The sequence below is a fragment of the Pezoporus wallicus genome, unplaced genomic scaffold (genome assembly GCF_028554395.1).
Source record: "Pezoporus wallicus isolate ANWC-B61680 ecotype Strahan unplaced genomic scaffold, APGP_CSIRO_Pwel_v1 contig_6464, whole genome shotgun sequence".
Lineage (NCBI taxonomy): Eukaryota > Metazoa > Chordata > Aves > Psittaciformes > Psittacidae > Pezoporus > Pezoporus wallicus.
The window spans coordinates 95,430-123,410 of record NW_026642130.1 but is presented as its reverse complement, the minus strand read 5'-3'; the positions used below and the strand labels follow the sequence as shown (position 1 = coordinate 123,410).

General features: G+C 52.9%; 2 protein-coding genes across 6 annotated transcripts in view; one reads left to right on the top strand and one right to left on the bottom strand.

Annotated features, from left to right (window-relative positions):
* Positions 1-18,197, top strand: part of EFR3B (EFR3 homolog B) — a 38,310-nt gene extending 20,113 nt beyond the window's left edge. For 4 of the 5 annotated variants that reach the window (XM_057427588.1, XM_057427589.1, XM_057427586.1 and 1 more), the window contains exons 5-23: positions 2,357-2,478; positions 5,473-5,622; positions 6,877-7,011; positions 7,357-7,435; positions 9,044-9,179; positions 9,699-9,860; positions 10,478-10,589; positions 12,389-12,440; positions 12,639-12,811; positions 13,489-13,564; positions 14,365-14,526; positions 14,861-14,992; positions 15,104-15,171; positions 15,504-15,631; positions 16,038-16,129; positions 16,680-16,728; positions 17,063-17,169; positions 17,358-17,407; positions 17,729-18,197. In XM_057427588.1, the coding sequence (XP_057283571.1) occupies positions 2,357-2,478; positions 5,473-5,622; positions 6,877-7,011; positions 7,357-7,435; positions 9,044-9,179; positions 9,699-9,860; positions 10,478-10,589; positions 12,389-12,440; positions 12,639-12,811; positions 13,489-13,564; positions 14,365-14,526; positions 14,861-14,992; positions 15,104-15,171; positions 15,504-15,631; positions 16,038-16,129; positions 16,680-16,728; positions 17,063-17,169; positions 17,358-17,407; positions 17,729-17,834 (2,091 nt within the window). In that variant the 3' untranslated portion in view covers positions 17,835-18,197. The remainder of the gene's footprint in view (positions 1-2,356; positions 2,479-5,472; positions 5,623-6,876; positions 7,012-7,356; positions 7,436-9,043; positions 9,180-9,698; positions 9,861-10,477; positions 10,590-12,388; positions 12,441-12,638; positions 12,812-13,488; positions 13,565-14,364; positions 14,527-14,860; positions 14,993-15,103; positions 15,172-15,503; positions 15,632-16,037; positions 16,130-16,679; positions 16,729-17,062; positions 17,170-17,357; positions 17,408-17,728) is intronic. The other variant, XM_057427585.1, reaches the window with a different exon arrangement.
* A 4,526-nt stretch (positions 18,198-22,723) lies between these two features.
* On the bottom strand, positions 22,724-25,933 carry POMC (proopiomelanocortin). Its single transcript, XM_057427594.1, has 3 exons — positions 25,847-25,933; positions 24,003-24,191; positions 22,724-23,347 (listed from the first exon to the last, which is right to left on the bottom strand). The coding sequence occupies exons 2-3, from the start codon at positions 24,129-24,131 to the stop codon at positions 22,724-22,726; spliced, it is 753 nt and encodes a 250-aa protein (XP_057283577.1). The 5' UTR covers positions 24,132-24,191; positions 25,847-25,933.
* Positions 25,934-27,981: the final 2,048 nt, after the last annotated feature.

The following is a 27,981-nucleotide window of genomic DNA, read 5'->3' as shown; positions in this document are numbered from 1 at the left end:
CTGAGTTGTGGTGCCTGTTAGTGAAGGTTTCTCTGAAGGTTCAGTGCCTTCTTTCCTGCTGGCCCAGCTCTCCCTGGGACATTTCCATGTGTCCTGGTGCTGCTTTTAGCCACTGGGTATGGGTTGGCAGTGGGATCAGGGTGGGCATCTCCCGTAATTGCTGCTTGGTACAGCATCCTTGCAGGGACAGCCAAGTCTTGGAAAAATCCAACAGTCTGAGCAAATGGGAGACTCCTAAAAATTTCCTATAGATGGAGGATGAAGAGGCTTTGGGGCTGATTTTTTGCTGTTCTAGGATGCTTTTTACAAGTTCTGACCCTGCCAGAGGCTGTGAAAATGGATGCAGAGAAGGCAGCTGCCTCCAGCTGTTGGCAGATGTGACCAATGTGCTGCATCCAGTGTCACTGGGCATAGCTGTGGGAAGTCTGTTGCCCCAGTACAGAGGATGGCAGGGCTCACTGTGCCTGGGAGCCAGCTGGAGAAGCTGCCCTTGGGGCAGGGAGCTGAACCAAGGGTGCTGCTGGTGTGGATGTGTGAGCTGGCAATCCTCAGGGCCTTGGCAGATTCAGGAGCTCTGATGAGGTGACCCTGTTTGGTGTCCTGATGGCACGAAATGAGCTCCTGTCCTTCATGTGGCTGTGTGATTGATACCTGCAGATACTAGCTGCAGAGAAGCTGTTCCCTTCCTTGATTTCATGGTGCTTCATATCCACGGGACACTTGGAACAGCTCTCCTGGGATGTTTGAAACAGCTCTCCCAGAGCTGCTGAGGGGAGTCCCATTACTGCTCCTGACTCTGCACCCTGCCTTCGCCTTTAGTTGCACGTGGAGTTGCTATGAGCTTAAAATAGCCACTTTGTGCGCTGACTGATACAGAGGTTTCTTATATAACAGCCCTGCATTTTTCTGGTGAGTAAGAAGAGTTTATCAGTTGGAGCCAGTCCCTGCACTCTGGGAACAATTCCTGGCGGGGCTCAGCAGCTCCTTTGCTTGTGCAGAGCCAGCCCTTGCAGCTGACATTATTAATAGCCCGGCACAGCGGGTGCATGATAATCAGTGTCTGTGTGATGCACTGGGATGCTGGGCTGGCTTTGCCAGCTGTGGAGGGGCACTGGTGGGCCATTTGCCTGCTGCTGTCCTGGTGGGGCTGGATGCCAGCAAATGCAGAGCAAGAAGTGAGAAAAGCCTGCGGATAGGGTTAGGGTAAAGAAGGAGCTCCTGTGCAGCATGGCATGTCCAGAGGGTGCTGAGCACCCTAAGAAATGCCAGGTGGACAGGTAACCCCTTGTAAGTGGGCTAGGTCCTCTAGTTGGAAGAGGAACTCAGCAGTTATAGAATCATAGAATCACAGAATAGTTTGGGTTGGAAGTGACCTTAAAGCTCATCCAATTCCAACCTCACTGACATGGGGGCTGCTCTGCTTTTATCAGAATAATGATATTCCTGAGAGTCATGTTAGGCTACTAGACTTTAGATACCTAATTCTTTGTGTATAATATGATACCCATCTTGCCCAGCTCTACCATCAGGACCCACATGAAGTTACTTTTCACCTCTCCTTTCTTCTGTGGCTGTATGGCACAGAAGTGGCACCTCTCCAGTCTCTCATGGAGTTTGGGCCTTGGCAGAAGGATGTGGGTGCTGCCTGGAGACCCTGCTCCCATTGCAAAGGGCTTTCCCAGCTCTGAATAAGTTAGGGAATTAAGAAGAAAGCTTGCAAACATGTTTATCCTTTCTTCCTCCTAAATTCTTTCCCTGAAAGCTTAGCAGCCAGATCTGTTGGTCAGCTGGCATTTCTGGCAAGCTCTGTGCCTCTTGGAGCGGCTGTACTGGAAAGGAGCAATGGGACCTTGTGCTGTTTGGTGCTGCAGGCGAGATCTGGGATGTGGTTAAGAACCTGCTCACGGCTGGTTTATCCACTGGCACTTCCAAGGCTGTTTTCACCCCTGCAGCAGTGTTTGGGAAGTGTTGGCTGGGTTTTATTGCCATCTGGAAGGACTGAAAGAAGCTGGGGGCAAATTTATCTCCTGTTACTAGTGCATATAACATATTAAGGATCCCTAACTCAGAGCCTTGTTGCACCTCTAAATGCCCTTTACAGGGGTAGCTGAGGCTTGCAGTGATGTTTGGTTGGGCCTGGGTACTGTTGGAGGTCAGTGGGGCTCTGTGGTGACACTTGGGGACACTTCCCACTTGGGGACCTGTGTCCTAGATGCAGCTAGGCAGCCAGATTTGTTATCCATCGGCACACACCAAGCTGCTGCAGTGAAGCCCACAAAGGTGGTTTGGAGAGGAATTGGAAAAATATTTTTGTTGGCATGCCCTAAGGGATGACCTCCTTTTTCTTCTCACCCAGTTTGTGAAGTTTGCCAACATAGAAGAGGACACTCCATCTTATCACCGCAGCTATGACTTCTTCGTCTCCCGCTTCAGTGAGATGTGCCACTCCAGCCATGATGACCTGGACATCCGGACAAAGTGAGTGCTGTGAGCAGGGTGTCCCTGGTCCTGCTGGTTCTGTGAACGTACCCTGGAGGATTTCCTATGCTCCCAGCCTCTGCCTTCCCTGGAGAAGCACCTGCTTTTGGGGACAGGTTTAATGCAGGCTGCAGGACTGCTTTGTGCTGTCATGGAGATGCACAGTGATTCCCTAGAGTTGGGTGCACTCAGGCTGCTGTTCTCTATCCTCCCTTATTTACTAAGTATTAAACCCTGCTAACTGTATGGGAGGATGAAACAGGAGCCTAGAAATCATGGTGCAGCACATACCCAGCCTCTGTTGCTGTGTGGGAATACGGAGTCCTAGAATGGTTTGGGTTGGAAGGAACTTTGAAGCTCATCCAGTTCTAACCCTCTGCTATGGGCAGGGACACCTTCCACTAGACCAGGTTGCTCCAAGCCCCATCCAACCAGACCTTGAACACAGCGAGGGATGGGCAGCCACAGCTTCTCTGGGCAACCTGTGCCAGAGCCTTACGACCCTCACATCTTCCTAAGACCTCATGTAAATCTCCCCTCTGTCAGTCTAAAGCCATTCCTCCTTGTCCTGTTCCTACAGGCCTTTGTGAAAAGTCACTCTTCAGCTTTCTTGTTGGCTCTTTTAAGCAGTAGAAGCTGCTTCAAGGTCTCTCTCCAACAGCTCCACATCCTTCTTATGTTGGGGCTTCAGAGCTGAATGCAGGTCTGCAGGGGGAGTCTCACCAGAGTGGAGGAGAGGAAGAGAATCCTCTCCCTTTAATCTGCTGGTCACACTGCTGCTGCTGCAGCTCAGGACATGGTGTGAGAGAAGTTGGTTTTCATTTGCAAATGTCCTGAGAGCACAGCAGCTGTACTCAATCTGACCACAGCCAGTGACATGCCCTTAGGCTTCCAACTTCTTTTCTTTGGGCAAAATATGAGCAGGTAACCCCTGGAGTCTGCCCATTACAAGGCTGCCTCAGTGCATCTTTAAGCATTCATCGTCTTTGCTCTGGGGCCATGGCCTGTGGACAGCTAGGAACTCAGATTAGGAGGTAAAGAAGTTATCCTGGCCCCCAAAGGAAGGATGGTGATGATGGGAAGAGGCTCCTGCTCTTAGCAGAATGAATGCTCTCTCACAAACTTCCTCCTGCAGCCATGTGGTCTGTTATTTTCCACATTTAAAGGTGGCTCCATCTCTCTAGACAGCGTTGAGGACTGATTTGCTTTGCTGTGATGGGAAACATACCCCAGAGGGATTAATTATGACTAAAGCAGACAGATTAATGTTGTTTACTGCTGCCAAGGCCAGGCCTGTTGGTGGTGTATTTAAAAAGATCCAGCGCTTGAAATGGCCCCATGAGGCACCGATGGCATAGAACCTGTGGCTCCCACCAGGAGGCTCTGGGCAGGAGGCCACTGCTGCCATGGACTAGTTTTAAGTAGAGCCCAGCACATCATGTTGCTGCTGTTCCCAGAGCTACTGCACCAGGGGCTGGTTGCTTTGCAGAGGGGTGAACCCTTGAGGTTTGCCAGTTCTCATGGCAGCTTGTCTCCAAGGACCAGGCTTGCCTCTTTTTAACACTGCAGACTGACAGGTTTGGGTTTTTTTTCCCCTCTTAATAAGGAAATAATGCAGAAGGCTCATTATTCTCACTTGACCTTCAGGGCTCCAGTGATGCTGGCTAAATTGCATTGGAGACTGGAAGAGAGAAAATCTGCAGCTCCTGTAATTAAAAAGGAGCACGCTACTTTCCTGGGCTCTTGGTCCTGCTCAAAGCTCCTTTCTCGAGAATTGTGTGTCAGTCAGATTATTGCCTTGATTAGATCTGAAAAATACATTAGGGAGACCTCAGAAAAGGTTATTTAATGTGTTTTTTCCTGCAGATCAGGACGTGCTATGTTTCTTGGGCATTGAGTGGGTGTTGGGAGTTTAGTTTCAGACCTGGGAATCCTGCTGTGTAGGGAAATTTTAATTGATGACTTTATTGACTAGAGCAGAGTTAGGATCTTTGGACCCAGAAAGGACACAGGTGTCAAAAAGCACTGTCCTTAGCATCCAGAATCCCCATGGGTGCAGCTCACCTCTACAGCTGCTGGGAATGGGGGAAATCATAGAATGGTTTGGGTTGGAAGGGACCTTAAAGCTCATCCAGTTCCAATCCCCTGCCATGGGCAGGGACACCTTCCACTAGACCAGGTTTCTCCAAGCCCCGTCCAACCTGACCTTGAACACTGCCAGGGATGGGGCAGCCACAGCTTCTCTGGGCAACCTGTGCCAGGGCCTCAGCACCTTCACAGGGAACAACTTCTGCCTCAGATCTCATCTCAATCTTCCCTCTGTCAGGTTAAATCCATTCCCCCTTGTCCTGTCCCTACAGGCCCTTGTCAAAAGCCCCTATCTGGGTTTCTCTTCGGCCCTTTTAGGCACTGGAAGCTGCTCTAAGGTCTCTGCGGAGCCTTCTCTTCTCCAGGCTGAACAAGCCCAGCTCTCTCGGGCTGTCTCCAACCTTCAAGGCATCTTTGTGGCCTCCTCTGGTCTCACTTCAACAGCTCCACATCCTTACTGGATGGACGTTGATGGCCCAGAGCTAGACACAGTATTGCAAGGGTGGGGAGGGGGTGTCTCACCAAAGCAGAGCAGAGGGGTAGAATCCCCTCCCTCAACCTGCTGATCATTCTGCTGGTGATGCAGCCCAAGGGTGTCCTGGGAAAGATGATTGATGGGAGCTGGCTGCTGCTGCCAGGATGATTTTAGCTGGTTCAGAGCCTTTCTTGCTCATGTATGTTGGGCTGTGGGAAGCCCATATCTGGGGGATATGAGGCAGGAAGACTGCCCTGGGGTATAACAGGCCTGCAGCTGGGAAGTAGGGCATCACCTGCATGAATCCCTCTGGTAACATGTAAATCAGTACCTTCTCTCCAAGTTCTTGCACATTTTCAGCTGTCTATGCAGATGTAAAATAATGTATACTGTGTAGATACGTGCCATTTTGGTGTAAATCTGCTGTTCAGGATCCGAATGTCTGGCATTAAAGGCCTCCAAGGAGTGGTGAGAAAGACTGTGAATGATGAGCTCCAAGCCAACATCTGGGACCCTCAGCACATGGACAAAATTGTGCCCTCGCTGCTCTTCAACTTACAGCATGTGGAGGAGTCTGAAAGGTAAGAACTTGATGCTGCATTGACCCACTTGCTCTGCTAGCAGCTTCAGGGTCCTTTTCAGCAAGATTTTGCAGGGCAGAGGCATTGCAGGCTGATTTGTGCCTGCAGCTCATGGCAAATGCAATGAGTGGCCAGAGGGGAAACCTTTTATGTACCTCGGTGAAGGGTGCTGCAGGTGGCAGGAGCTCTGCATGTTACCCAGTGCTGTGAGGGTTATTGCTGTCTTTACCGCTGCAGGACACCATGGCTCCCATGGAGCAGAGATCTCTCTGTGCCATCCCTGCAGTTAAGGGATGCTGTTTGCAAAGGCTCTGAGCTGCCCTTTCAGTGGGCTGACCTTTGTGAGGGATTTCTGCTTAAATGGTACTGAAGAGCTATTTTAAAGCCAGACAAGAGGGATTTCAGGAACTGAAATGTGTCTTTGCTCGCTGACCCTCCATTCTTCTGGTGTAACCCTGTGCTGGTTGCGTGTTTGCCACCAGCTGTGTATTTGATGGGGAGTCACTTAGCTGAGAAGCGAAGAGCAGAGAAGTAGGTGTGAATTCCTCCTGAGATTTTCCTTTTGAAAGTTAAGAGAGCTATATCAGCCTTGAGAAGCTGACTTCTGGCCAGATGCCTTTTCCTTTTTTCTTGTAAACAGAAGCATCAAGGTGATAAAAGCATGCATGGTGTTTGTGTGATGCCAAGCAAGTTCGAATGTGGAAAAAGGGGATGTATCTTCTCTGGGGTGTGCGTTTTCAGGGTGATTTGTTCCAGGCCGTGACTGCTTTGCTCTTCCTCCCCTGGGAAGATGTGTCCACTCTGGGAGGACATTATGTCCTGCGTCCTCGCTGATAAGATCCTTTCCTGCTCCAGCACTGAGCACTGCGATCATCCTCCCGGTCCCAGGGATGCGGGGGCTATCCCTGCTGCCTGGCACAGCCTGGTGCTGCAAGCAGGGCCATCCTGGCACATCCCCCACCTCTACAATCCATGCACCATGCTGCTCTCTGGTCTGGCTCCATTCCAGCAGCGCTTTATCATCGGGCTCTGCTGGGATGAAGGTACCCCATCTGCCTGGCAGGGTGACATGTGGCTGCTGCGGGGTGACTGCGGGCTGTGCAAGGGGTAGCCCACAGCCCTGTGCTGCATGGGGTGCAGGCAGATGCCACGACCATTTTGCTCCAACCTTCCCTGTCCGGGTTCTGTGTCTCTTCTCCCCCACTGCTGCTGCAAACTCAGCACCGCTCTCATCGCCCTCCTCTGCTTTCACAGCCGCTCCCCCTCCCCGCTGCAAGCCACTGAGAAGGAGAAGGAGAGTCCTACGGAGCTGGCGGAGAGGTGCCTGCGGGAGCTGCTGGGCCGAGCAGCATACGGCAACATCAAGAACGCCATCAAGCCCGTCCTCATGTAAGTCATGCGTTTGGCATAAGGGAAACTGAGGCACGGGGAAACAGCCAATGCAGGCCAGAGCTAGGGTGAAGGAATGGACTCCTCTGGCTCCCCTCAGCCTGGCAGTGGAGATGGGGACTGCATTTCAGGCTGAGCTCTCACTTTTGGATGCAGCGAAGAAGATGGCATGGGATAGATAGCTGTCACTGAGAAAAGTCACTCCAGCAAGGAGTTTGTGTACCTGCCCTCTGCTGCAGTGCTAGATCCTTGCTGCCTCTGGCTATCCCTGGTGTTTGCTTTGCACCCCTGCAGGCTCTGGGGGACTTACAGTTACTTTTCCCTCCATTTCCATCTCTTCTCCAGCCACCTGGATAACCACTCGCTCTGGGAGCCAAAGATCTTTGCCACGTGCTGCTTCAGGATCATCATGTATTCAATCCAGGTAGGGATTTGGCGGGACTCTGACTGGGGACACACGTGCATGCTTGGGAGTGCTTGCATCTGCCACCATGACTGGGCTGAGTCAGAGCAGCTGCCACTGCATTGCCGCATCCCGGCAGTGCTGAGTTCCAGCGCTCACCGAGCGTGCCCCAAAGTGGCTGGAGACAAGCGGAGTCCATGTGGATGGCAGTGTGGGCTGGGGGGTGTACAGGGACGTGGCTGGTAGGTGTTAGTTAGCTTGGCTCTGTGCCAGCTGTGTGTGGTGTGTGATACAGCTCATGGAGCTTGTATCTAAGTCCCGAGAGCAATTCCCTCCCTTTCAGTGGAAAGCAAAGCCCTGCTGAATCAGACGGGCTGCTGGAATGCTGTGAAACCCTCCAGAGGAAGCAGTTGGGCTCCAATGGAAAGCTGCCTCTTTCAGATCACTGCTATGTAAATCAGTCTGAGCTCTTCATTCCTGAAGAAAAGGAGAGGGGCTGTCAGGGGTAAAACGTGCCCTAGGCAAACCAGGCATTGTTACAGTGCCTGCAGCCCAGCATCCCTGTCCTTAGACCTGGCTATGCTCAGAGACAGACCCCGCCAGGCTCTTCCTCTTGACAGGACAAGGGGGAATGGATTTAAGGTGAAAGAGGATAGATTGAGATGAGATCTGAGGCAGAAGTTCTTCCCTGTGAGGGTGGTGAGGCCCTGGCACAGGGTGCCCAAAGAAGCTGTGGCTGCCCCATCCCTGGCAGTGTTCAAGGCCAGGTTGGACAGGGCTTGGAGCAACCTGGTCTAGTGGAAGGTGTCCCTACCCATGGCAGGGGTTTGGAGTTAGATTAGCTGTAAGATCCCTTGCAACCCAAAGCATTCTGTGATTCTACAGTTCTATGATCCCCTTTTCACTGCGGACCTTGGAAATGCAGTTTAGGTAAATCCCAAAGAGATGGGAAAATGTCCATCCTTTCTTCTTTCACATGGATCTCAATGCAGCTCTGTTTGCATGAATCCCTGTGTGCTGTAGGGCATGGTGCTGCCTCCCACCCTGCTCCCAGTCTGCTGAGGATGCCCCAGACCTGCTGTCCTACTTCATACCTTTGGGAGTTTGCTTCACTTTTGGATTCAGCCAAGCCATGGCTCTGCTTGGAGAACTCTTACAGTGAAAAGCAGATCACAACCCCCTGTTCTTGTTTCTTGTTTTTAATCTTGTAAACTGCCTAAACCCTTTTACACTGCTACTAGATTTTATAAAATCCTGTTAATGCATACTGGAGGTGTAGGGTCACGATAACTTGAAGTATAGATGTGTTTGGGAAACCCTGGCAAAAGCAAGTCCTTTCTCTCTGAAATCCCTGGGATTAATTCACAATTTCCTTAGATCTATACAGCTCTTTAGATGTTCTTTTACTCTGCAACTTGCTCCAGGCTCTTGCTCAGTTATGTAAAACAGGCTGCTTCCTGCAGCCTCCTCTCATTTTGCATCTGGAGCTGTCTTGGAAAGAGCCAGGCAGGGACTTGGTGCAGCTGGGTGCATTTGCAGGGTCCATCCCTGATAGCTGTGAGGGTCACACGAACAGGCTGTCACCTCTTGCATGCGGCACCCATGCTGACATTCACACCCTCTTTCCAGCCACAGCATTCCCACCTCGTGATCCAGCAGCTCCTGGGACACCTGGATGCCAACAGCAAGAGCGCAGCCACCGTGCGTGCGGGCATCGTAGAGGTCCTTTCGGAGGCAGCGGTGATCGCAGCCTCCGGATCTGTTGGTAAGTAGATAAATTTATTCTCTCCATCCACCTCTTCACCCTTTTATTGCAGTGGGAATTGTGAAGGGGTGCCAGAGGTTTGGGCTGGGTTCTGGGTTGACCCCAGGTATGAGCTGGTAATGGGGGATCCTGGAAGGTCCAGGAATGCTGGGGATCTCTTCAGTGCCATTTCAGCACTCCTGAAAGCAGCACCCATGCCCACATGCAGCGACCTAAACCTAGAGGGCTGGCTGCAATGGCAGCCTTTGTGACAGGAGGAAAAGGGGTTTTCAAGGCTTGCTGTAAATATGATGAGAGTGCTCCTGGAAGGACAATTCTCCATTGTCTTGACTGAGGAAGGTGGTGGGGGTTAGAAGTCACTATGTGTGTGGCCAAACTGGTTTTTAACCTGCTTATGGGGTGTTGGGATGCATAAACCATGCTGTTCTGGGGGAAACAGCCTCCATCCCTCCATCTCCATGGGGAAAACTTCTGCTCTCCTCCGGTGCTGCTCCATTCTTTTCCCTCTCACCACCACAGGCCCCACGGTGCTGGAGGTGTTTAACACCCTGCTGAGGCAGCTAAGGCTCAGCATTGACTATGCGCTGACGGGGAGCTATGACTGCGGTGCCGGTGTCAGCACCAAGATCATCAAAGAGCATGAGGAGAGGATGTTTCAGGAGGCCGTCATTAAAACCATAGGTGAGTGTCCTGCAGTGCCCCACGAAGGTGCTGGTGGGTGGCCCCCCTGTGTGATAGGTTTCTGCCTTGAGCATCTGCAGGATTATCTGGGGTGAAACTAAGTCACTCTCATGCTAAAAGAGGTGACAGAAATCAGATTTCTCTGTGGCGTGCTGCAAGCGTGGTGGTGTGTTATCAGCAGGTGGCATTACAACCCCGGTCATCCCCAGCAGATCTGCTGTGTGCTGCCAGAGTCCTGTTTCTCCATGGGCAGGAGACCCTGAGGAAAGGAGGGAGAGGAGGGAAAGAGAGCAGGTGTCAGTTTGCTGCAGCTGCTGAGGATGGGGATGCACCCCAAAAAAGAAGGGGCAAAGGCAGGGGTTGGCATCTCACAGCCTCACCCTGCCCTAGCCTGGGGCTGCCACACCTGTGAGGTGTTTTGATGGGCCTTGAATCACCCTGAAGGTAAATCTGCCTGCGAGTGCCGGATCCAGGCAAGCCTTGTGCTATCCCAGTCTGGCTATAGGGTCCGGCAGCTGCCTTGGAGCAGGGCAGGCAGGCAGACCCCATGTCACTGTGTCCTCCTGAGGATGGTGGGTTGTGCCTTACACATTGCCAGCTTGCTCTTGTTCTCACAGGGTCCTTCGCCAGCACACTGCCCACCTACCAGCAGTCTGAGGTGATGGTCTTCATCATGAACAAGGTGCCACTACCCTCCACACAGCAATCCATTGAGGCTGGCAAAGCTGGGTGAGTACAGATGCCTTCTTCCCTTCTTATTCTACCCCCTGCCCTGCTTTTCCTGCCACTGTTCTGTGTTAGGGCTTTAAACACATCGCTGAAGGTGCTGGGGAGCTCCTGAAACTGTTCCCACCTTGAGATGGGTCTTTGGGATTTGGGCATGTTATTGGAAAGTGTGAGCATTGAGAGCTTCACTGAGGGGAAACTGAGCAAGGGAAGCTGAGCAATGTGCGATTCCTGTTTCAAATGCTTTGCTGTCTGCTGCAAATACGATGACAAATGCCCCTTGAAACACCAGAGCATCAAGGGGGAAAGATGTCTGCAGGCAGTTATGCTGCATGAACTCTGCATTCCTTCAGGTACCTGCTGTTGGGAGCTCCGTCCTGGCATGTCACCCAGAACTAGCCAGGAACTGAAAATAACATTCAGGGGAGTGACTTCAGATGTCTCAGGGCAGTGGGATAGCTGCTGGTGAGTGGGGGCTGCCTGAGGCTTTTGAGAAGCTTGAGTATGGGCTTATGGGACCAGCTGCTCATCCCTGCCTCCAACCACTGGTGTGTGGCCCCTTTGAGCTGCCTCAGAGCTTTTATTAGCACTTAGCGGGAGGTGATATTTATACCCAGCAGTGGAGAAAGAGGAGGAAGGGAAAACACCCAAACAACAGAATTGCTTAAGAAGTGTAGGAACAGACCATGAGAGCTATTTGGAGCAGGGTGTCAGTGCTGAAACATGTAGGTAAGGAGCAAACAGATTTTCATGCTATATTTATCTTCTAAGTATGGTCAGGCTCTTCCCACTTGTCTCTGATGGGAGAGAGACTTTGTTGGCTGATAGGAGACATGCTCTGCTCCTCTCTCACGTGGAGGTGATTCCTGACTCCTGCATTCAATCCCGATTCGCACGGTGGGAGACACAGTAGGTGCTGGGTGCCATTCAGCCAGGGCAGCTTTCCTTGCTGCAGGAGCACAATTGGGCTCATAGCTCCAGGGTGGCAGTCACTTCTCAGTACCAGGCTGGCTGTGCCAGGCTGTTTGTCACTGCTCCTTTGTCAGCTCATGAGCTTCCTTCAGGAGAGCTTTTAAATCTCATCTGACACTGTGTGAAGGATGGTGCTTGCGCTGCGTGTGAACCAGGAGTTTGCAGAGGAGCGGCAGCCTTCAGCTCAGCTTACAGGGATGCTGCTCTTTGTGGTGTAGCTCAGTCCCTAAGCAGAGATAGGCAGCACAAGCAGTGTGTTGTGGGGCAGGCTGGAAATCCCTTGGGAGGTCCCTGTGTGTCCCCCGGGGCCAGGAAAGACTGAGTTTTCAAGATTTCCTTTTTTGCATAACCCGCTCCATGCTGCTGAAGCAGAAGTGTGGTTCGTAAGAAGTGAGATGGGAGCAGGGAATAGGGGTACCTCCATGGACAGGGGAGTTTGGACTTCATCTCACCAATTTGCAGCTGCTTTAAAGTAAGGAGCCTGTTCAAAACCAGTGCCTTGGGAGTCACTGTGGGATGGGGATGGGAACATCCAGATCTCAGCTCATCATCCTGAGCTCAGCTTGTGCCTGCCCAGAGATGCGAGTGCTGCCTTGTTTCTGATGTGTGTGGCAGGATGTGGACTTTGGTATTCATCATTTCATTGGCAGTCTTTTGCTGGCTGTTAAATCTGGAGCTCATCTGCTAGAGACCTTTATGGCATAGCTCTTTGTGGTGGTGACTCATGGGAAACTGGTCCTGCCCTTTCTGAGGCTTTTCCATCCTTGTATGGAAGGAGGGTTGTCTTGTTTTCGTTTGGATTTACCATTTCTTTCCTCTCTCCATGGCAGGGAGAATCGGAATCGGCTGACACAGATAATGCTCCTAAAGTCCCTCCTCCAGGTATGAATCTGTCACTAGCCCTGCAGATGCATCCCTCCCTCACAAGACCTGTGGGTTCTCAGCTGCTGGCATGGCAGCAGAGAGGGACTTTTTGCAAGGACCTGGAGGGATAGAACAAGGGGGGTGGATTTAAACTGAAAGAGGGTAACCCTCTGAAGTGACACTCACATTGCCACCATTTTTCTTTGATGCTTGCAGGTCTCTGTGGGCTTCCAGTGCAGTAACATGCTTACAGCACTTCCCAGTGTTTTCCTGGACAGGCTGCTCTCTGCAGCCCTCATGGAGGATGCTGAGATCCGCCTCTTTGTCCTGGAGATCCTCATCAGCTTCATCGACCGTCACGGAAACAGGCAGAAATTCTCCACCATCAGGTATGTCCTGGGGACTCCTCAACAGCGCTGGGACCTGCAGACTCTGCAGAGCAGGCTTGGGAGGAGATCTGCTGGGCTGGGAGCACTGGCAGGATTATTACTAAATCTGGTATCAGTTCTGGGATAGTTTAATACTGCATATTAGTGGTCTAAGAGCCATATGGGTGAGGTGTGCCCACATGTGAGAGACTGTGCCCAAGGGAACATGAGACAACACTGCTGAAAGTAACTGGTTAGTCAATGGTCCCAGGAGGTTGTGCAGGTGCAATGGCTGCATTGCATTGCCATGGATAGGCCTGCTGGACACTCGTGGTCTGTGAGGCTTTCTGGGCACTCATGTGGTCCATGCTGTGTTACCTTGGAGGAAGGTGACTGTAATCCCAGATGGAAACATCTCTATGGGTTTTGCTGTGGTTCTGCTAACCCACTTTGCTTTCACACTTCTTTGTCAACTTGCCTTTGTGTTCCTGAGTGCCACTGCCTTGAAATCCTGTAGTGATTTTGCTCAGTACTCCTGAATATCTGAATTGTTCAGATGGGTTTTAAAAGACACTGTTGGCTTTTTAGCAGTTCCTCCCATACATCTCATTCCTGACCAGCAGCTCTGAGGGATGCAGGAATTGCACCTCTTCCCTCCAGTGTCTGAGGTTTTCTTTTCCCTTGGCCTTTTCTTGCAGCACCATCAGCGACATCTCAGTCCTGAAGCTGAAAGTGGACAAGTGCTCACGCCAGGATACTGTCTTCATGAAGAAGGTAGTGTCTGGATCAAGCTGTCCTTGTGCAGATCAGGCCGAGGACTGTGCCTCTGTTTCCCCAAGTCACACTGAGTCTTTGGAGTACCGTGATGCCTCTAAACCTAAGGATGTCCCTGGGAAAAGCCAGTGGGATTCAGTCTCTATCAGTGCTTCATGTGTGGGCCTTTCTAGACTCCTAAATCAGCTATTTGCCCCAAGAAATGAGTACCCGAGGATGTGCTGGTATCACAAAATCTATTTAGCAAGTAGCTTTCAAAGTTGCCTGACTTTATTCCTTCCACTGCCTCCCTAAAACACTTCCAGCAAAACTCTCTGGAGCTCATCTAGGCAAGGTGGGATCAGTTTATTTCCTTGCACACACTGGGGAGCAGCAATGCAGCCCCCAAACCAAAAACTATTACAGAGCTGAGTTTCCCTTGTGCCAGTGTATGCCCTACTCTGTCCTGTGTCTTGCTGTCAAGCAGTGTGTTTCGGCTTTTGTTTTTCTGCTGTGATCTGAGCATTTCTCTAATGCTTGTGCAGCAGAGGCCTTTCCCTGGCCGTGGTGCTGTGAGTGCTCTGTGTCTGCCCTGGGCTCTGCTCTTGGACCTGCTGGTGGCTCTTCCCCATCAGGGTCCAGCATCAGATGGTAAAATGCCACCTGATTGTCACACCTTGGTGACCAGAGGAGCTCTGCTCCCTCCTGCATGGATGGAGGCTCCTTTGCTGGGCCCTGCTGCTCTTCTTGCTCTGTGTTGATGGCAGCGTTGCTCACAGGGGATGCTCAGGGGCTAACCACATCCGTCCATGTCCCCACAGCATGGCCAGCAGCTCTACCGGCACATCTACCTGATCTGCAAGGAGGAGAGCAACGTGCAGGCTCACTATGAGGCTCTTTACAGTATGCTGATGCTCATTAGCATTGAGCTGGCTAACGAGGAGGTCATGGTGGACCTCATCCGCTTGGTGCTGGCAGTGCAGGTGGGTAGGGGAGCTGGGTGTGCTGCTGGCACTTGGCACTGTTGGGGTGGGCAGGCTGGGATGTGATGGGAAGAAGGGAGCCTCTGGGAGAGATTGTTTTGGAGTAGAGGTCTCTGAGGAAGCACCTCATCTGCTGTAAGCGTTTCCTACCATGGATCAGCCCAACACACTGGGGATAGACCTCAGTCACCTTGCCCCAGCCTCTGAAATGCTGCAAAACTCAAGCTCCAAAAGCTGGGATGTTTGCAGGGCAGGTGATGCCGCAAGGTGGATGGGGACAGTGCTGGGACCTTGTTCATCTGTATCTCATCATGGGACTGTGTCTCTGCTGCAGGAGATTGCCCAGATCAACGAGGATAACCTGACAGCATACAACCGCTGCGCACTCTTTGCCCTTGGTGCGGCGTACCTGAACCTCATCAGCCAGCTCACCACCGTGCCCACCTTCTGCCAGCACATCCATGAGGTGAGAGGGAGGGTCTGGGGACAGGGCTGCAGCCTTGTCTGCAGCACCTCTGGCATTGACTCTACAAGCCACCTCTGGGTTTGAGCTTGGCTCCTTGCTTGTCTTCTGCAGGTCATCCAGATGCGGCAGAAGGAAGCTCCCTACCTACTTCCTGAAGACGTGTTTGTGGAGAGACCCAGGTATGAGCCTTGAAAATACCTTCTTCCCCAGTGATGAGGCCCCTTACAGAGACACGGACCTCAGTAAGCATCACTGCTCTCTTGACACATTCCCTATCTCAGGGTGGTCCTCCCTGAGGACTGTATCTGTTGTGGTGGGCTGAGAGCCCTTCCTGGCCTCTGGCTTTGTGCTGGTGTGTGCAGAAATAGTGTGATGTACCTGGCTGTGCTGGAGCTTAGTGAAACCATGAAAGCTCTCTGTTCCTGACCCAAAGGGACCAGAAACCCCGCTGGCACTGTTCCCTAGCAGGAGAGATGCTGCCATCTTCATTGTTTGTTCTCTATCTCCACAGGCTGAGCAAGAGCCTTGACCGCCTGGGCCCAGAGGTCTTCTTCTGGCAGAGCAAGATCAGTGAGGTGCTGGGAGGCAGTGGCTACAACTCAGACCGGCTCAGCACACCCTACGTTCCCCAGCTGACAGGTATGCAGTACCCTGGGGCATCCTGGAGAAATGGGAAGGGATGAAACTGGTCCCTTGCTCTGCACAGTTACAGTGATGTAAAGTTCTTGTCCTACACCTGGCCCCGTTGTTTTTTGGTGCTCTGTTAAAGATGCAGCCTTGGGGAAACTGAGGCACAAAGTGGTTAATTGGAACCTCCTGGGGTTGTGACATTCACAGTTGGCTGGGCAGAAGGATCCATGAGCCCTGCTGGGCTTGGCTCACTCCTCAGTCCTGCTGGTTTGGATAAACTTGTGTGAATGGCTTAGATGGACGGATACCCTGGGGAGGAGATGTGAGGCTGTATTTTCTGGGGGCTGCCTGTGCTCATCCTGCTGGCCATGGAGAGGCTGCAATTAGCTCTTCTGCCCTTTCTCTCCCTCCCCAGATGAAGATCGCTTGTCCAAGAGGAAGAGCATTGGTGAGACCATTTCCCTGCAGGTCGAGGTGGAGTCAAGGAACAGTCCTGAGCGAGAGCAGGTACCATGTTACACCAGAGCTGCAGAGGCTGCCTTATCCCTTCAGCACTCCGTGCTTTCAGCAGCCTGACAGCATGAGGTTACACCCTCTCTAATTCATCATTTGGCTGCATATGTAATTGCTCCTCTGGCTGTGAGTACAGGAGCCCGTAACTGAGCCCTGGCCTGTCTGGCAGTGAATGGGGTCAGAAAAAAAAACAACTCCCCCTGATGTTCCCTCCAGGTACTGACAGATCCCAGCCTGCAAGGTTTGCTGCATAGCTGGAAGGGTTATCCACTGCTGCTTGCGTGGCAAATTTATTTTCCTTCTTTATTTCCTAGCATATTTCTTAGCAACAAGAGCTGTCACTGAGGTGTAAGGCCTGGCTAGTCCAGCCTGAAAAAAAAACACTTTAAAAGCACAGCTTGCTAGGAAAGGGATCCCTGATCTTTAAGGATAGACTCATTTGGTGCAAGAATATAGTCTGGGACACTGGTTCTGGGTTGCTGTCATCCCAAAACAGTGTCCTGTGCTGTGTGTTGAGCCTCATCTGCTTCTCCCCTTGCTTTAGAGAGCACCAGCAGAAGAAATCACGTATGAGACGCTAAAGAAGGCAATAGGTAAGGGGGGGAACCAACGTGATAAGGAGAGGTGGTGGCTGGCATGGTGTGTGTGTGTATGGGTACCATCAGCCCCGCATCTGTGCGTGCATGCCACACATGGATGGGTCCCCTTGGCGGAATTGCACCCGGACTGCAGGTCAACCAGTCAACCTCATAGCTCTGCCTGGCCCTGGTGGTGTCCCTGGGAGAGGCTGGTCCCAAAGCCACATCCTGGAGACCCTCTCCTTGGCTTTCCAGTGATGCCCAAATCCATGCTGTCTGCTGGGGAGGTGGGGATGCGGTGGTCCTTGTGGGTGAGGAGCAGCTGGGAGCCATCTCCCCTCTGCTTCAGTAGACAGCGTCGCCGTGGAGGAGCAGGAGCGGGAGCGGAGGCGGCAAGTGGTGGAGAAATTCCAGAAAGCCCCGTTCGAGGAGATCGCTGCCCACTGCGGTGCTCGGGTGAGTGGGGACCAGGGCAGGCTGCGTCTCTGTGGCTCCTCTGCTTGGGAGAGGAGGACAGTGGCAGTGTGGCTCTGCATTTTGCCAGGCCACCTTCTCCCTGCTGTGACTGGGGTGTTTGTCCCGTCTGCGTTACTGTGGTACCTGGGTACAGCTGCTCTAATGGAGCCTCTGTGTCTGTGTTACAGGCGACGCTGCTGCAGAGCAAACTCAACCAGATCTTCGAGATCACCATACGGTGAGTTGGGTGACAGCCGAGGATGCTGTGCCAAGTGTGGGGGGGTCTTGACCACAAGGCCAGCACTGGCTTTGAGGCAATGGGAGCTACTTCTGTCCCTTATCAAGGAGGCTTATGTGCTCGGAAAGGGTGCTAGCCTGGGGTTGGCAAGAGGGGACAAGGGCTGCTGGAGCAGCCTTTGGTTTGTTTGCCTCGGTTCCCTTCTGCTATGGTGGTGCTGTGGAGACCTGCAATGCTGCAGGAATGCACGTTGTCTGCACAAGCTTTCCTTTGTCACCAGACCCCTCTATAAACCACCTCCTTCCACCTCTTGTGTTTCAGACCACCACCAAGTCCCTCCGGCACCATCACAGCTGCCTATGGCCAGCCCCAAAACCACTCCATCCCGGTGTACGAGATGAAGTTCCCAGACCTGTGCGTGTACTGAAGGTGGCCGCGCTGGTAGGGCAGAGCCACCGCTGCACAGCTCGCACCAAAGGACCTCTCGGGGAGAGACTGCTGACCCTGCGGGGAGCACATCCTCCTGCAGGACGGGTGGGGACATGGACACTGAGGCCACCCCTCAGATTCGCTGGCCCCACAAACCCGTCTCCCGTACTTTATTCTGTGTCCATGTTTCACAGCAGTTGGTGGTGCAGGAGGCACAGCAGCGCGGGGAGGTGGGTATTCGCTGTGACCTCCATCGCTGGTTTCCGTTTTTGGGAAGGGGAGAGGAGATGCTCTGGCTCCGAGCAGAGCACGTTGTTCATGTACATCTTCCTGGCATAAAGCAAACCTGGTCTCTGGGGAATCCCCCCCCACATCATCTGTCAGCCATGTCAAGAGCCCCTGGCAAGGGGCAGGGCTGAAGCTGGAGGGTGGGAGACTGTGAAAGGCAGGAGCAGGGATGGGGTGCAGTGTGCCCGAGCCAGGTCCAGCCGCAAAACCAAAACCTGCCCGAGATGGTGCCTGAGCAAGGTTGCTAGAGGGGATTCAGTTCCTGCATCTGGCTCCTGGCCTGTGAGTCTGGACCTTCCCCTAGGCACATGGGTCATTCCCCTGGGTACCTCACTGTGCCCTGATGCCCTGGACAAAGGGATTGCCTGGTGCAGCACGAGGGTGGTGATTTCCCCATCCCAGTGCGGGGCCGCACAGAAGCCTGGCTGGTCCCAGGTCACCTGAAAACACCATTTCTTTGGGAAAACCCACTTTTTTTTCATTTTTTTTTTCTTTTGGCAAAATCCACACGAGCCGTGTCCCTCGCCCTGGTCACAGCCGGGCTGCACCTGCGGAGCCAGTGGGACTGGGGGACCCAGGGCAGTGACACAAGGCAGGAGAAACCACCGTGCTGGGGAATATGAAACACATTAACCCCCTGTTTTCCTACTCTTGGGTTGGGTTTTCACAGTCCTGGGATTCCTGTCTCAAAGAATTGCTGAATTATTTTTATCAGCAGAACACTTTGACAAAGCCCAATCTTCAGTCACCTGAGCCATAATCACAAAGACACCCCAGTGTTGAAAGATTTAGCTGTGACAAGAGGCACTTTAGAGGGTCCGCCCTCCAGGCCCTGCATCGTGCCTCTTGCTGTGCAATAGGACAGAACTGGATAACTGGATTTGGGCTGGGGGGAGATGAGGCCCCATGTTTGAGAGTTTTGCTTTTGATACATGTGGTTGAAAATTCTGCATCCTACCAAACCAAAAGTGGAAGGTGAAGATGGTAAGGATGGGGAGGAAAGGTCATTTTGGGGGGGGTTAGTTGCTCACAGGATCTGTCTTGCTCCCAAATGTCGGTGCATTAAGGTAAGCTTGGGCTTGCTTTGCAGTCTGGAGGGGGGTCTTTCCTGCCAGCTCAGGCATCCCTTTCCCCTCTGGCTGGACACGCTGCTTCTGCATTTGCCACACGAAGAGGCACAGAAAGATCTAAGGCTGGAGACATGGGAGCTGCTTCTGCATGTGGTGGAGGGACTCAGGTAAACGCAGCTGCTTGGTTGCTTCAGCCACAACCTGTTTCTCTGCCACCTCACTGCAGAGATTCAGGCTGCTGTTTTAAGCTGTAATTACACACTACCATCCCCTTTTCTTTCCTCAGCGGCAGATACAGTTCAAGATTGCCCCGAGGTCACCGCTTGTTTGTGTGGTCATGCTTTAATCTGGGTTTAGGAAATGATCTAGCTTAAGAGGACAGGAAAAAAACAGGGTTTATTTCGGTCTCTAGGCTGGATCACAGCACTGCCTGTGCCAGTCCTGCTCTCCTCTCGCTGCTGCTTCTCCTCAGTGTCCCAGTGTGTCTCTGTCCCCTGTTCCTGAGCCCCTTTTCCTCTCTGGGTCATAGCTGGTCCTGCTGAAGCCTGAGTTTTGGCTGGGGCAGGTTTTGGGGCGAGCAGCAGGAACACAAAGCTGGCTGCTTGGGGAGGAAGCGTTTGCTCCTGTGGCTGTTCCCATCTTTTAACAAAACACAGTAGGCAAAGCAATGCCCAAATTTGTGTCAGTGCGGAGAAAACACCCCAAACCTCTTCAACAACCACAAAGAAGGTGGGAAAATGAGCACAAGGTTTGCTCACACTGAAGGAAGGGAACCACAGGGCACATCTCGGGGTGCCCATTGTCCTGAGGGGCAGAAAATACCCCGGCCTCTGCTTTGAGGAGCTGTCCCGGGGGTTATCCTTGCACAGCATCCTCCTGTCCCTCCACTCGCAGTGCTTCCCCCTTGTCTGCTCTGCGGGACCCTGCAGCAGGGCCGGTGCCATCACCTCCTGGCTGGCTGCAACCCCGGCATGTCTCACCATGTCCCCTCCATGTTTTGGGACCCAAACTCCACCTGTAAATGCCCCCCACCCGTGGTGTAAGTGACCTGTTTGTACATCACGTTTAGTTTAGATACTTGTGTGCATATAGATGACAAAGTATATTTCTATGCAGTTGGCAGTTCCGGTGCATGTGTGCGTTTCCATCTCTGTATTTTGGAGCACTGTGGCGTTCCCGTGTGTAGCCAAGAGCAGGGGAGGAGAAGGCAGGTATAAAGGGCCGTTGATGTTTTCAAACACACCATCTTAATGCCCTTTTCCAATAAATGTTGATGTTGCCACCTCTGGGGCTCTGCTGTCCTGGCGTGTCTCTGGAAGAGGATACATGGCTGGTTGCTCAGGGCTGGAGAAGGGAAGCCATGGGGTGAGGAGGAGGATGGTCTTGGCTATGGAGAAGCTTCCTTCCCCCAGCTCTGTGCCCAGGATCCAGCTCAAACTGGGCTTCATCCTTATCATCCTTTAGAATTATTTCCTCAATTTTTCCCCAGTCCCACAGAATCTCCCTGCAATGATGTGGCTGTGGAGAAAGGTCCTGGGTTGCTGCTCATGGTGTGTGTGTCTGAATGTGAACAAACCACATTTGAGAGTCAAAATGGGAATTCAACCACCCAGATGGAGATTTCAAGAGCCAAACCATGCACTGAGTGCACTGTGCCATGTGCAAGCTGCCCCTGCACCATTACAGGGTGACCTGGGCCATCTCTTAGCTAAGGAGTGGGGGAAAATGCCGACATGAGCCCTACTTTCATAGAATCGCAGAATCACAGAATGGTTTTGGTTCAAGGAACCTTAAAGCTCACCCAGTTCCAACCCCCTGTCACAGGCAGGGACACCTTCCACTAGACCAGGTTGTTCCAAGCCCCCTCCAACCTGGCCTTGAACACTGCCAGGGATGGGGCAGCCACAGCTTCTCTGGCCAACCTGTGCCAGGGCCTCACCACCCTCACAGGGAAGAACTTCTGCCTAAGAGCTCATCTCAATCTCCCCTCTGTCAGGTTAAAGCCATTCCCCCTTGTCCTGTCCCTACAGGCCCTTGTCAAAAGCCCCTCTCCAGCTTTCTTGTCAGCTGCTTTAGGCACTGGAAGCTGCTCTAAGGTCTCCCTGGGGCCTCCTCCAGGCTGAACAAGCCCAGCTCTCTCAGCCTGTCTCCATAGCAGAGGTGCTCCAGCCCTTGGGACATCTTTGAGATCAACGTTATGATATTAATGCTGGTGGTTTGCTGCCTGGGAAGTATACAAAAGGGGGAAGGGGCCTGGTTATGCTTTGGCAGCAATGAAGTTTTCCATGGAACTTTGTGTGCAGTTTTGGTTCCCGTTCTACAAAAAAAACATGTGGATGGGCTGGAGAAGGTCCAGAGAAGGGCACAAAGATGATCCAGGCACTGGGCAGCTGTGTGAGGAAAGGCTGAGAGAGCTGAGCTTGTTCAGCCTGGAAACAAGAAGGTTCAGGGGACATCTTACCCTATGTTCCAGTATTTAAACGGTGGCTACAAAGAAGACTCTGTTTTTACAAGGAGTCCCATGGAAAAGATGAGGGGCGATGGGCACAAGTTACTGCTGGGAAAATTCTGACTGGGCACAAGAGGAAAATTTTTCACCATGAGAACAGTCATCTACTGCAATAATTTCCCCAGGGAAGTGGTGACTCCCCAGCATTGGACACTGTTAATCTCCGGCTGGACAGGATGCTGGGACATACAGTCAGTCTTAGGTCATGCTTTGCCTAGAAAGGTTGGACCAGATGATCCTTGAGATCCCTCCCAACCTGGGATTCTGTGATTCTATGATTCCCTGGTACCCAGGCTCTTCAGCATTATCATCAATTGGGGAATTAATAGCTTTACCTGGGGAAGCCCAGCTCAGTGGCTTTGCTCCCTGTGGCAGCACCCTGAGGGTGCTGCATTGCTGCCAGCAAGCACTGCCATCACATCAGTGTGGGGCTCCTCTCTGAGATCAAAACACTCTGCTGGGGTGAGCAGGAGCTGGACCCTTCCAAAACGCAGTCCCAGTGCTTGCTCTGGCCTTGTCGCAGCCCCACAGCCGGCTCCTATGAAGCTCCCAAGCTGGAGGTGCAAGATTGTTCTTTCCCCCTCTCCCCAAATCCCGCTCCATATTCCCAGCCATGTCTCTTTACCCCACAGCTGCAGGCGTTTACTTTGCAGTTATTTTTCCCACCCCTTTGCCCTCCCCAGAGACACTGCTGACACCTGGTTAGCTTGCAAAAAAAATGTATTATTATTTTTATCATTCTTATTATTTTAATCTATCATTTACAGTATTGTACAGCTCAGTGAGGATACCAAAACCATGCGGCGCGCTCCCAACTGGGCATCATCCCTGCTCCCTGCGCATGTCCAGTGGGAGCAGCGAAGCAGTGGATGGCTGTATCCCTAACCTGTTCCCAGCCAGCAGAACCCGGGAGCAGACCCCTTGGGAGTACTACTTAAGAAGGACACAACGAGTGATCTCTAAGTGAAACACATGCCAGCGGGACACTAAAGCTATGGGAGGGGATTGGGCTCTCCCCAATCACTGCCCCTTCTTGTAGGCGCTCTTGATGATGGCGTTTTTGAAGAGAGTCACTAGAGGGGTCTGGCTGTGCTCCGAGGTCATGAAGCCCCCGTAGCGCTTGTCCTTCATGGGGGTGTGCCAGCGGAAGTGGTGCATGCGGTACGAGCCACCGTTCTTCTTCTCCTCCTGGCCTTCCTCCTCTTCCTCCTCAGGCGATGCCACGGTGCCATCGAGCACCAGCTCCCGCCTGAACTCCAGCGGGTAGCTCTCGGCTGACTCTTCCTCCACCCCGTTGGGGTAGACCTTGATGGGTCTCCTCTTGCGTCCCACTGGCTTTCCCCAGCGGAAGTGCTCCATGGAGTAGGAGCGTTTGCCTTCCTCCCGCTCTAGCCCGATTCCCTGCTCTTCCTCGTGGCGGGACAGTGGGATGGTGGGCAGGGATGCTGGGGGTGCGTTGTCCCCCGTGGCCTCTTCCCTTTTGTGCCCCCCACCGCTGCTGCTGTTCCTCCGGCCAAACTTGTTCCATCGGAAGTGGCTCATGACATACCTGCGGATGCTCTCGGAGAGGGGCTGGAGGTGCCCATTGCCTGGGTAGACAGGCGCCTCGGCTGACAGGTCGGCTGTACACGCTGCAGCACACGCCTGCATGGGGGTGAGATGTACAGGAGGGGTTTGCAGGGGAGCTGCTTGCATGGAGCAGGACCTGTCACAAGTTGGTTTCATGCCTGTGCCCTGCTGAGGTCCCCATGCGGGTGCCACCCCCTTGGTCCCCACCACCCTCTGCAGCACCCTTGGGTGGAGGTAAAGCCAATACCTAAGCTGCTGGTTCATACGATAGGATGGTTTGGATTGGAAGGGACCTTAAAGCTCACCCAGTTCCAACTGCCACAGGGAGGGACACCTTCCACTAGACCAGGTTGCTCCAAGCCCCATCCAACGTGGCCTTGAGCACTGCCAGGGATGGGGCAGCCACAGCTTCTCTGGGCAACCTGTGCCAGGGCCTCACCACCCTCACAGGGAGCAGCTTCTTCCTAAGAGCTCATCTCAATCTCCCCTCTGTCAGTTTAAATGCTGCAGGCTCAAAAACTTCCTTCAGCATCATTCCCCAGTGTGAAGCCGAGGCATGATCATACTGAAACCTGCAGGTCCAGGGTCTGAAGCGTTCTCCAGCATTGATGTGATTCATTCCATGGTGTCAGCATCCCCATCCCCTCATCCCCCAGCCCACCCTGGGGTCCCTGTGGAAGGGGGGTCAGAAAGCAAAGCAGACAGATGCAGTGCTCATCCCCAAGCTTACCGAAACACCGGCCTCGCTGGTGATGTCCTGGCATTTGTTGCTCTCCCAGCAAGGGCTGATGGCATCAGTGGGGTGCCAGAACAGCAGCCCCAGCACCACGGGCAGGCAGCTCCACAGCATGCTCCACATCCTGGCCGGGGGCTCACACAGGGGATACAAGGGGCTGCGGGCCCAGAAACCGTGCACAAACTATGGGGAAAAAACAAGAAAAATAGGAAAACATCACCCTTTTCTTGTTCAGGAGATTCTTTACTGGTTCCTTTGATGCACCCACCTTAGTGTTTTCCTTCTCTATGCTACTTCTGTTTGGGTTGCAGGAGTAGGGTCCCCTCCTACGGCACTGACCTGCCTCCCCCAGCCCTACCCTTTGCCAGGGCTGCAGCTTTTCCCCTGGGAGATACTTTAGTGCTGCAAACCCTTCATTCTTCAAAGCTTTCCTCCTGCTTCAAGCTCCTTAAGCAGGGATGCTCTTCTCCATGCCCCAGGAGCAAGGGGCTGATTTTGCCGGAGGAGAAACTGAGGCATGGGAAAGGGAAGGGAACACCTGAAGCTGCCTCCTGCATCGCTCTGCTCCTGCTCAGCCGCTCCAAATAATGGACAACGTTTGCTTCCTGCCTCTTCCTTTTGCCTTCTGAACCAAAAGGCATCTCTCTGGAGCCTGGATCTTTTGTCACTGCTCCCATGGGTGACAGTCCCTGTCAGCGGGGATTGCTGCTGCCTCCTAAGAACCCCATAAAGGTGAGTGATGCTGCAAGGGGAGCATGTTAGGGAGTTGTTTTCAGGTTTCATCCTTCACCAACCACTTGGGCTTGCAAGCTGATTCCTCTAAAATATATGTGCTCCCTCCTACCCTGCCCTGCCCTGCCGTGCCCCTGGAGCAGCTGCAGAACTCCTGCGTGGTGGGAGACACAACATAAGTATTAATAAATGAGCATTAGAAGAGTAAGGCATGAATATTTTACATTAGGTAATATTGAAGTGGCTTTTGTGAAGGGCTATGGCCAGTGCTGGTGGTGTTTGAGATATGGTGTATGCCAGGGGCTGCCAACATTAACCTGGATCCAGCTGAAACCTGGGGGTTGAAGTGGCCATGGCTGCTGTGCCATCAAGGATGAGGTTGGGGTTGGTTCCTGGTCACCAAGGTTCCAAGCTCCCCAAGGATGCCCAGGTTGCTTTCCCTCTGTAAACCCCAACTCTTTCCCAAGCAGCTGTATTTAACTCAGGGTGGACACACGTTTCACCTCTCCCTGTGCTCTATGGGAGGAAAACTCATCTCATATTGAAAGGAAATAGAAGAAAAATCTGGTTTTGGCCCAAAATGTGTGTCTGAAGGGGAGAGCTGATCCTTCTCTCTGGTGCAAGAGCCACCAGCTCAAGCCTGGATGCAGGGGGACTTTCTTCAGCAGCACAAAAAGGACCCTGATGGGTATGACAGCAAACAGCAGTTCAGAAAGGGGCATAAAAGAGCGAGACAGCTCAGATTCAAACATAAAGGTTGTCTTTCTGTCTTCTGCCTGAATCTGCAGGTATCATTGCCTGGATCCCCCAGCACAGCAGCCCTGACAGTCCGGACAGTAACACATGAACACCCAATAGTGCAAATAAACCTGATGGTGAATGGAGGTGCAGGGGGCAATAAGTCAGAGGCAGGGAGGGAAGAGGATGTGTTATTGCCCATCCCGTGCTGGGAAGCCCTCATCCATCACAACCTGTAACCCCCCTGCAGCGACCTGTCCCCACCATTCATCAAACCTGTATTTTCCCAAACTTCCTTTCCCTCCCCAGGCACCCCAGAGCACACCAGGGAGCCCCATAGAGCCGGGTCACTGATTTTCGGGGCTTACCTGTGGCTGGGGTGGGAGCCTGCCCGCTGCCACCGCACACCCTCCGTCCCCCTCTGCTGAGAGCTCCCGGAGAGCATCTGCCACTCGGCCGCTGGTCCAGGCGGGCTTTTATACCTGATCACATCCACTGCGTCTGCCGGAGGGAAGGGGAGGCCGCGGGGGGGCGAGAGGGACCGTTCCAGGTACAAAAGATGAGCAAGCGACAGGCGTGCTCCGGATGCAGCCCCGCGGGGTGTGTGCGTGTGTGTGTGTGTGTGTGTGTGTGGAGATTAGCATCTCCGTGCGAAACAGACAGCAAAGTTTTCTTGATGCTGCTGCTAATTGATTTTGCAGCTTTGGAACTGGAAGGGGGGGTGTGGATGGAAAGTCCTGCGCCAGGTACCCGGCGGCTCCGACCGCGGTGGGTTTGGTACAGGTTGTTTGTTACTGGTGTGCAGGACAGGAGCATCCGTCACTCCATGGGCTCCGGCGTGGGAGGGCTTCATGCTCCGATGGGTGCTGAGGATTTGGGGTTGTCTTTCCATGGGATAAAAGGGGATTTGTTTGAAAGCAAATGTCTCAGGGTGGCAGTGGATCCTCATCATGGGCAGGGCAGGTGGGTGCAGCAGCGGATATCGCTGCCTGATGTGCCAGGGAATCCTGTGCCCCTGGCTTCGAGGGAAGAAGCAGTGGGAGAGTGTTTTCCAGCCTGGGGTGGCTTTTCCAGAGCACGGACGTTTTATATGGCTTGGCCAAGCTCACTGCTCCTTTTCTGTGCACAGCAGACCTTGGCCTCTCCACTCCATTCAAGCTGGAACAGCTTTGGGCTGCAGATGTTTTCCCTGTTTCACAGCAGCCCAAAGCCCAGCAGAACTTGTGTTCTGGCGGGTTGGCCTTGGCAGCTCTCTATATAAGAGCAGTTGCAAGCTCAATGTGAGTGAACAGTGTGCAGCTTCAGCAAAGAAAGACAACAGGATGCTGGGGAGCATCAGAGAGGGCATCACCAGCAGAGATGAAGCTGTCATTGCTCCACTCTACTCAGAGCTTGTCAGGCCACACTGGGAATACTGTGTGCAGTTTTGATCCCTACTGTACAAAAAAGATGTGGAGGGGCTGGAGAGGGTCCAGAGAAGGGCCACAAAGATGATCCAAGCACTGGGCAGCTGTGTGAGTAAAGGGGGAGAGAGCTGAGCTTGTTCAGCCTGGAGAAGAGAAGGCTCCGGTAAGACCTTATCCCCATGTTCCAGTATTTAAAGGGTGGATAGAAAGAAGATGGAGATTCCCATTTTAAAAGGAATCCCATGGAAAAGACAAGAGGTGATGGGCACAAATTGCTCCCAGGTGATGACACCAGTCCTCAGCTGTGCACCAGGATCAGTGGATGATTTTAAGGTTATAAAGTCTTTTTTTTTCCATCTCTGGGCTTACTCAGGTGGAGAAACACATCTTCATTGGGATTTTCCATCCCCAGGATGTAATGCCAAGGTGGCCCTTGAAGGCTGGACCATCCTCCTGGAGCCCCTAACACTGATGTTTGTTGGGTTTGGGCTCAATCAAGAGCTGTACATGGAATGTGAGCATCCCTCCCGCCTGCCTGCAGGAACCACAGTGGCTGATCTGAATGCTTAGGAGCAGATAAATCACAGGGCACAGCAAAGCCACATGGGAAGGTTTGCCCATGATCTTACCAGCAGGGAGCAGATGCGGTCCTGCCTTGGGCGGGCGAAGGCTTTGCTCCTGTTTTACTCAGCAGTCTTCAGAAGGGAAAGAGGCCAACCCAAAGGCAACCTCCCAGGGAGAACAGCCCATAACCAGGAGGCTGGAGCTGGAGGAACCCAGGATGGAGATGCTCCATCCTGCAGGGATTTCCTCTGGAGGTGCTCCTCTCTTCCCAATAGCCAGGGAAGAAGCTGAGGAAAACCAAAAGGAGGTGGGCTGTCCTTCAATGGGCTGCAGACATGTGCACCTCCTTGACAAATGATACTGGGGTGCAACAGATTCACCTGACTATCCCCAGACTGGATGAAACCTTCCATAGCCGGTTATTAAGGCAGCAAAGCACCATAGGTTCAGGGAATAGCCTCTGTAGCGTTTTACACCTCCTCTGGACCCCTGTCATACTCACATCCATCCCCAAACCATCCACGTCTCACCGC

Coding starts and splice junctions, on each gene's coding strand:
- POMC (XM_057427594.1), bottom strand. CDS start 24,131: ATGTGGAGCATGCTGTGGAGCTGCCTGCCCGTGGTGCTGGGGCTGCTG. Junction 23,348..24,002: donor CCAGCGAGGCCGGTGTTTCG/GTAAGCTTGGGG, acceptor ACCCCCATGCAG/GCGTGTGCTGCAGCGTGTAC.